General features: G+C 39.7%; 1 protein-coding gene across 1 annotated transcript in view; it reads right to left on the bottom strand.

Annotated features, from left to right (window-relative positions):
- Positions 1-428: 428 nt before the first annotated feature.
- Positions 429-9310, bottom strand: part of HSD17B12 (hydroxysteroid 17-beta dehydrogenase 12) — a 56387-nt gene continuing 47505 nt past the window's right edge. Inside the window, exons 9-10 of the mRNA XM_026091832.1 lie at positions 2673-2822; positions 429-2457 (exon numbers count right to left, since the gene is read on the bottom strand). Coding sequence (XP_025947617.1) covers positions 2353-2457; positions 2673-2822 — 255 coding nt within the window. The 3' untranslated portion in view covers positions 429-2352. The remainder of the gene's footprint in view (positions 2458-2672; positions 2823-9310) is intronic.

The following is a 9310-nucleotide window of genomic DNA, read 5'->3' as shown; positions in this document are numbered from 1 at the left end:
GGGGGTTCCGGGGCGGCCGCGGGGGTCCGAGCGCGAAGGGCCCTTGCGGGTGGCTCCTGCGCCCGCAGCGGCGATAACCACGCACGGTAGTAGCTTTTTGCAGCTGCTACCGTGTCGGAGAGCCGCCACTTCAATCACAATCAGATATACTCGCCTTCCCAAGCACTTTCAATATTTATGAAATTGTTATTTAGAAATAAAATTATTATCAGTAGTTTATTCTGCTGTTGTTTCAGTGACTTTAAGTTTAGCGCTCCAAGAGATTATAACATCCAGGAAAACAGGTTAATGAAAGGTCTGGTTTGGGGATTTGGAAGTACAATAATTTCCAAGCAAGCACTCCATTGCATTATAATATATAATAGAGGACAAGCAAGCACTTGAATATATGAAAACATAACATACCTTCTAAGAAGGAAACCAACAAATTAAAGACTCAGAGTAAAACCCATTTTATTTATTTCTGTTTTACAAAGGCAAAGAACATACAGATTGGTTGGTTAGTCCAGTGCTTCCATATCATCTCCAGAACAAGCCAAGGAATGTGCTTTTACAGAACTAATAACACTGACTTTGCCATCCCTGTTCCAAAAAAATTAAGCAAACTAAGGGATAGGATCTGCATCTCAGGTTTGATCAGCACCATTGCATCGGTATTCATGTATTTTCAATGTACAGAAATGTTAGCCTCAAATCTTGTCTCAGTACAGCATATTTAATTTCAAAATCAGACCTTGAAATTTTTCTTCCATGTATTGAAAACCACCTCCAGTCCATAGAAAAGAGTTAGCTACTTGCAATTTAAATTGGTTTGAAAGTTTTAGTACATTTTGTATTCATAAAAAGGAATGTTAGAGACCAAAATCTTTAAATAAAGGTGCATGTAAATACAGACAACAGTGCAGACTTCTCATATACTCTGATCCCTAGCTCTTGGAGTTGGATAATTTCAGCCTCATTGGAGCACTCAGTTTTGGCATAGAACTATGAAACAAATCAGTTATTTTAAACAAATCAGTTAAATCCATGTCACTCTACATGCTAACAATTCATTTTTTCTCAATTCAGAAGCCCACAGCACTCAGAGCAAGTTGACTGGCATAAGAAGTTCTTCTACATTTATAGAAGTTTATTGGTACTAATTATTATATTTTCAGAGCTATTTCAGATATTCAGAATTCTCATTTCAAAAGGCCTCACCAGAGGACAGACTGACATATACTTCAGAAAAAATTTAACCATCATTGCCAACAGGGAGAGTTACTCATTTCAAGCTCTGTATTTAAAGTACCATCAATCTTTTACATAGCAACCAACAAGTAGCACACAACTTGTAACATTTATCTACATTGTGTCATCACCATTTACTATAAAGAGCAGGCACTGAACTTTTTAAACTATTACAAATCAAAGATTACATATTACTGCAAAGTTAGAAACCACATTCAAGAACCAAGAATGAAAATACTTTTAGCAATATTATTTTATGTATATACTTAGAGATGAGGAATTATACTCGTCGTGTTTTTTGGTCCTTTTCCCTTCAGTTCATAACCAAAAGACACACCAGACCCTTGAAGTTCACCTAAATGATCACTCAGGTTTTGGTGCAAGAACCTATTTCAATACAGTGGGTAAAGATCACTTCACAAATTGGTGAATCCTTTATAAGTTAAAACAACTTAATTGACACACTAGCCTGAAACATGGGCATTCTTGTTTTACAGATGGATTGACCTCTACACAGCCCAAAAGCTGTCCCTGAGCTCCCCACTGCCGCCTCTGTGCCCGCCCAAGGTGGGCCGCTTTCATTGACGGGACCATGTAACCAGAGGGGCAGCACTGACAATGCAGAATGATAGTAGATGCCCTAAATCTGAACTGGGAAGAAGTCATATTCTGTGAATAGTGCCACGTTGCCTTTTTAAATAAATATGCTCTCTTCCCATTCCTTCCCACCTTTCCAGCAATATGCAAGAGACAGAACTACTATTGCTCTTCCCTTCACCACACACAACGCGTACACTTGATGGACGCTACATAACCGAGCTGTTCCTCAAAAAGGCAATGTCTGATCAAGCCCACATAAGTATTTCTTAAAGCACAGTGCAATTTTAGTCCGAAGCACTTTCCCCCTCAACATATCTATAAACAAATAAAGCCTGTTTTGAAATCCATATTGGAAGTCAAGAATCCTGTTTTGTCTGTATCCTCAAAACAAGACCATGTTTTGCCTTAGTAGAAAATACACCTACAATTGAAAATGTTTAAAACATTAGGTTTACTCAGTGCTGAAATGGGGGTATGGAACCTGCAGGTGTCCCAGACTTCCAAGATCAAGTCGCCTGCAACTTATTTTTCCTTCATTTTTTTCAAATAACGAGCACGTATTTGTTTGTTCGTTTTCATGAGCAAATTCATGACAGCAGGTGAAGGCAGAAAAGAGAAGAGCCAGCCCTAAGAAGTGAAGGGGAAAGAAAAAAAGTGTCTCAGCTATTATAGCCTGTACTAAGCTAAATCAAATCCATTACCAGCAAACATGACAAAATTATGATTGGAAGTTAAAGAACAAAAATCACTATTTTAATATTCAAAACTATTTAATACTTTTCTTCCATAGCAAACACATACATAGAACATACTGCATCCTTACCTGTTGCAAGGGGACTTACCATGAGTGCATGGGGTAGGCATCCATTGGTCTGGGACTGCAGGCCTACTGTGCCTAAGGCGGCTCTTACATATGTTTCAGGACTGGGCTTATTGAAGGTTGGTTTGCGGATTTTAGACATTTTTGTTGCCACATAGTATGGTAGAACACTCTGCATACAGGAAAAAACATTAGGCAGAGAATGCTTTCAGATTAACCTACAGATTCATCACAGAACTAAAATCATTGAAAACTAAACCTGTAAATATACTGAATTCTGAAACATTTACTTAAAAGCCAGACTTAAATTCTCATTTTAAGATCAGAATGTACAATATCAAAAAGGTTTTTAATCAGGGATCGTGGGGGACATATTTGGGATATGAAGGATAGTTATATGGTCTGATGACAGTCAGCACCCCCAGCTGGTGCCCTAGAAAAGCTATTTTTGCAAGAGTATGCCTGAAGAGCCTTTCTTACCATTTGCCCTGTAAGTGCAAAACACCATTCCAGCTGTTTAGCACAAAATGCTGTTAGTGCTGCTTCTCTGTAGTAAGCCACCAATGCTTAGGAAGGAGGTACAGAACTCAGACAGAGACTTGATACTTAAATAGCTCTTGTATCTGGTACTCAAAGAAACAAGAAAGGAAGGAGGAGGAAGAAAAAAAGGAAAAGCCAAAAGACTTGGAACACTGAGCTTATGATACTACAGGAGGGCTCAGAGGAAGTGAGAGGTTTTGTTTTTTTTAGTGTGGAAGACCTCAAGGACAGAAGGAAGGATCAAGAGAGAGAGTGCAGTTAATGGGCTTTTATAGCAGTTTTGAGAAGGAATAGAAAAAGTGATAGTGGGTCTTGGAATTACCTGGCCTTGGCATAATGGAAAAGCAAGAGAAAAAGCAGGGATATACTTTTGACAGAGGGAAACCTGATAGCACAAATGGATGTTAGCATTGGGGAAAGCAGACAGAGGGGATCCAAAAACTACATTCCACCTGTCCCCAGCTCCTGCTAATGGAGAAGGAAAGGAAGATGAATGTGCATTCATAACATTAGGAAGCAAACCCTCTTTCCCCCACAGTCATGCTTTAGGCATGCTTGCTTTCAACTTGTTCTCACTTTAGGCCTCTAAAAAAAGTAGTTGAAAAGCCCTAGTCTACAGCCATGCAGTCAGATAGTGTATCAGATCTCACAAGCTTAGGAAGGTTGCAACTTCACCAACACTTTGGCAAGGACCTCCTAAGACATTCGAGGTTCTCCTGTGGCTCTACAGATGATTCAGTACAGAGAATCACTACTGACCACCACAGTAGTGAACAGTAATTCTTGCGTCTTTACAGCAGATACCTGAGAAGTGTCATTCTACTTCTACTCCACTAACGAATTTCAAAATAAGAACACCAGCTCTAACCTCCAGTACATTTGGGCAATTTTCAGTTCGTAAAACTAACTCTGCTTCCCCATATTAGTCTCTTAAAGAACAATGACCACACACACTTGATCTCAGAAACATTTGCTTTACTGCCGCTCCCAGAGGCATAACGTGGGGAAAGGACAACAAACTATTATTGGCTATTTAACCAAGCAAAGGTTGTACACATTTCAACAGGAATTCAAATATCACAAACGGGAAGCATTGTTAGGTCAGCTCATTCCTTTGTCTTAAAGAACGTGCACTTCTTTCTATAAATAGGACTTAAAATATCAATAACATACTGAATGAGTTCACTTTCAAATGGAGAAGTCATGGATCCCCAAATTTCAGAAATGTGAAACAATTACCATCACCTTGAAAGTCACCAAAAGCCACAAATACTTAGATAAGAAAACCACTTATGTTACTGTAATAGCATAGGTACCTACTACCAACTCCAGAATGTGGACCACATCTATATTTTAGATTAGATTTCTAAACTGGCTCTCTAATCTGGTGTTTTTACCAAAAAAAAAAAAAATCAATGCTAAGGGGTTGATTTGGAAGCTACTTATTCACCAGTTAATTATATCTCCAATATCCCCACACACAGTGGCATGAAGATTAAACAAGAAAACTTGTTTCCTGTCTTCCCCTGCTAAAATAGTCATTTATGAACTGCACTACTCAGCTAAACCACTGGATAGAATGAAGGGGAAAACAATTGTACACAAGGATGTTTCAGAAAGCAAGCATAACAGTAGCACTACTGGTTAGCTATTGGTCCACAAACTTTGCTCTTATGTCCAAGGCACATAGGAAGATAAATTTAAACTCCATTTTTTCCTCCCAAATGCTCTCCAGAAAACAGGTACTTCATTTCAGAAACATTAGTTTTACCATCTTCCTAATAACTGTGCCATATTTTGTTTTAACAGCTGGAAGCTGGGGGTTTTGTTTCTTTGCTTTTTGTTGGGGTTTTGTTTTTGTTTTTGTTTTTTTAAAGCATTTTGTATTCAAGCAGATATTACCCACACTACTTGGACAAGGAACTGTATAGGCAATTCCTTGCCTTTACCCACATAAAAAGTCTAGCCTGCTCTCAGCTTCAAAACATGCTTTAAAGTAACTTATGCCAATACAATGTCTCTTGCTCCCTTAAAAGACTTGCCAGTGCTTACAGCTCTGACCCTTATTAAAATTGGCCAGCACTGAGCTGCATTCTTGAAAGTTGTATAGATGCAGGAAGTCAGATCTCAGGTCTTGAATAGACTTTTTCACGAGTGTAGCATAAAGTCAAAATTGTGTAAACAAGCTATCCTATTGCTAATTTTACTGTATTTCTATTTAAAAGAGCTGAACTCCTAGCTGTTTTCAGAGCAGTTTCCTTCCCTTTCACTGTGAGGAGAAAGGGAAGGTGCATAAAGGGGAAATGGAGAAATTGCAGCAGCCAACATTGACCTGTACACATTGTCCTAAAAAGCTTTGAGTTTGCAGAAAGATAATACCACTGGCTGTAAGTCTGGTGACAGCGTACTTTTGTGAATACCTAGAGAGTCAGTCGAGCTTGTTTACTGTGGTGACAAGGAGGCTGGGGGTGACCTAATACCTGCCTATAACTATTTCAAGGGCAGTTATGAAGATGACAGTCAAACTCTTCTAGTAGTGCCAAGTAAAATAAGAAGAGGCAGAACTATCAATTTTGGCTTGGGCGGTTCAGACTGGACACTGGAGAGAAGGTCTTTAGCTAGGATGGTAGTGCAGCACTCAGGTTGCCCAGAGAGGTCACAGCACCCCCATCCTTTAAGGTTTTCCAGATTTGGCTGGACAAAGCCCTGGCTAACCCACACCCTAGTGTTAGCAGCAGTGCCACTAAGAGTGGAAGGTTAGACTAAAAAACCCCCAGAGATTCCCTTCAAATGAACACTTCCGTGATTCTGTGAGCTGGCATTTTATATAGTGAATATTGTAGAAGAATACAAGTAGTGAAAATTTTTCACTCTTCCACTTTTACTATGTATAGTAACGAAGCATAGAGGGAAAAGGTGCTGATACTGACAGAAGTTAGAAAGGGAAGTAAAAGAAAAGGGCAAAGAACTGGACAATATTTTCAGGAAAAAAAAAGAATGACATTTCAGAAGAGTCTGCAGAAATCTTTCAGGAAGAGTTTTTCCAAAAAAAGTCTTGAGAAGTCCTTGCAGTCTTCTTCATTCCCACAGAATGGTTGAGGTTGGAAGGGACCCCTGGAGATCATCTAGTGCAACCCCCCTGCTCGACCCCTTTTATTCTTGCCTAATTTCTGCTACAGACTCATACCTCTTTCTCTGCATGTAAATAAACACAGAATTTAAATCTATGCTATTACTGTGCTGTTTCTGTAAAATTAAACTGGCCTGTTGGCTAGAAAGAGTGTACTTGGAATTTAAAGATGCCTACACTTCAGTAGAAGCACTAATCAAAACTTAACTTCCACAAAGAAAGCATTCCACTTGAGCAATATTGATATAGCTTAGGCTGAGCTTCAGAAATTGGTAAAATACTGGCTGTACTGTGGTTTTGCTTTTCACACAGTGGTATTCTGCAGGTACTGGCATGGTAAGAGTTAACCATTTCAAATAGTGATCTTAACTGAATTTTAAAAGTGCTTCTTTCTGAAGGTCAGAGAGATTAACTTTGAAGTATCTAAAGGGGATGCAGTCCTAAGGACATGAAGGAGATATACCAGCTACTCTTTACAGAGAGGTACTTGTAATATTCATTAGCAGTTTATAGTGGCTTAAGCTGGAGCAAGACAAGGACATGGACTGCAATAAAATCAGCATAACAAATGGAAGCTATAACAGCTGTTGGACATCAGGCCCACATAACTCAGCATGGCAGTTCATAATCTACATTTAGGGACAAAAAAAAGCAGTGCAATAAGGAATTGAGCACCCTTTACCAACATGCGAGAGTTACAAAAAGCCAGCTTATCACAGGCTATATTGTAGTTACAAACCTAAGTTTTGTACAGGCAAACATATTTGTAGATACAGAAAGCCAGATTTAATCTTCATCTGTTTGTAACATTAAATATGTAAGACCCTGAACACTTGTCTTTAGCTTTTCCATATCCCAAGCTAGAAAAATCTTTAACATGCTATGGACATTCATACTGTGTATTACATTCAAACTGTTTGGGCTTAGCACCTTTAGCCAAGCATGAGTTACTGGACTATTTTTCACTTTTGAAGTACCAATAGGTACTCCTTTGACATAGATGGGCAGGACAAGCTCCTTCTTCATTTTCCTCTCAACCTGACAGAATACCCTTTGAAGAAGACTTAGGGAGGAGGAGAATGACTGGTTATGAATGCATGTAGAAACAACACATCTCAAAAATGTAACGCTTTTCTCCTTGAAGCGCCTGCATCTGCATACACTTACACTGAGGTAACTCTCAGCAGCTCTACCTGACAAAAACACCAGAAAACAGAAGGATCTTGGACATGCTACCCTAACAAGAGGCTGAAGAATCACTCTCCCAAAAGAAGAAATATTAGTAACTGAATGACATTTCTTAGGCTTTTCAAGGATGAAAGCATCTTCCATGGAAAGCCACTAACATTGCTCAAGTTTGTCAGAGGTATGCAAATTAGCAGGAGCCATGTCCACTCACAGGAAAAACACCACAAACCCCACAGAAAGAATCACACACAGCCACATTGCCATTGAAACCGTGTGTTGAAAGATCCACTCCCTCACACTTCATAGACAGTCTCAAGCAGGAAAGAAGTTCTACTGAAAGACTTCATATCAATGTAGAAGAGAAAAATACTTTATTAAGTAGGGCACAAGACAGACGAGCAAAACAAACCTTTCACCTACACAAAGCATCACCTGGGTCTACCTGGGCATAAGCATTCTACTTAATCAGTATGCCTTTCTTAGGAGAAAGGTGTTCTCAAACCCAAGAGCCACCCAGTATTTGTACCTTAAGATGTAAGGGACAGAGACTCAACTGAGGATCCTGACCTGGGTTGTGTGTAATCAGTTCTAGTATTAGAGGTGTTGCCACCTTTTGATGCAGAATTACCCAGAAGTGCYGCATCCTGTCTTGGATTTCAGATGATTGAGCCAAAGAGAAGTTGCAAAGGCATCTTCCTGACTCAAGAAGAGGATCACAAATGAATTCAACAAGGATCCCAGAAACAAGCTGGAATTGCACTTTTGACAAGTATCTAAGGTCAGAGCTGTTGGCTGAGAACATCACCTCATTCCACTTCTGATCCACCAGTCTGAAATGTTCCTCTGTTAAGAGAATCATGTTTGTACACAGATATACTCAGTGCACCAGTTCCACAGATAAGTTTCTCTTCTGTGCAGGCTGTTGTTATACAGACATTGTATATTGTTCATTATTATCCATATGCAATGGCCCTACATAAATGAGCAAGCTGCCAGCTACAGCCTTCTGCCCTGTCTTGAACTCTAGAACATTACCACAATGTTACACTCCATGTAGACCACACACTCAGAGGACTTGTACTGCTCACAGGAATGTATTTCATTGTGCTTACAGGTGTTCCACATGAGGCTTCTCACAAAGACCAAGGCAGTGAGATGAGCCAGCACTACCAGTTCCTTCAGTCTTATTTGAAGACTGCAGCAACAGATTAGAAAGAGCATCTTGGCAAAGCAGATGGGAAGAACAGCTGTCTGACATGAAGAAGTTAAATCCACAGGTAATACAGAAACTGAATGATGTGGGGGGAACAGAAGTGATACAGCAGAGTAAAAGCAAAAAGAACACTGTAAAGAACTTGAATTGCAGTAAAATCATCATCTTATTGCAGGAAGGTCTGGGGCTGAAGCCAGGGAAAGACTTGGAAAGCCCTGTGAGAACCAGAAAGTAACAAGGAGATACCAAATGCTGAAAGTTGTTTCAACTTAATCCACTTTAAGAACAGAGAGAGCACGCAAACCACATTGTATGCTGAACGTGTTCAGAGAGTGCTAAGTTTTTATGCATCCTCTACTGCTGAGTAGCAGCTCTCCAGTGAGTTGTTCTGGCTAAAGGTACTTCCCATGCTGTTACTGCACAGTGTCAGGCACTCTGAGAAGTCATGTTTTGAGAGTTTTACAAGTTTGGGAGTTATGATCTGTTGCCAGTGTAAAACTATCATCTAATCTGTCCTAGAGACTGTCTTTAACAACCTTTCCTTAGAGCACTCTCAGGGACTCTCTTCACTAGCTTCCTTTCCCCATTG

This window comes from Apteryx rowi, unplaced genomic scaffold (genome assembly GCF_003343035.1).
Source record: "Apteryx rowi isolate R43461 unplaced genomic scaffold, aptRow1 scaffold_122, whole genome shotgun sequence".
Taxonomy (NCBI): domain Eukaryota; kingdom Metazoa; phylum Chordata; class Aves; order Apterygiformes; family Apterygidae; genus Apteryx; species Apteryx rowi.
Note: the sequence above shows the minus strand (reverse complement) of the source record. Positions and strands in the feature narration are given on the sequence as shown.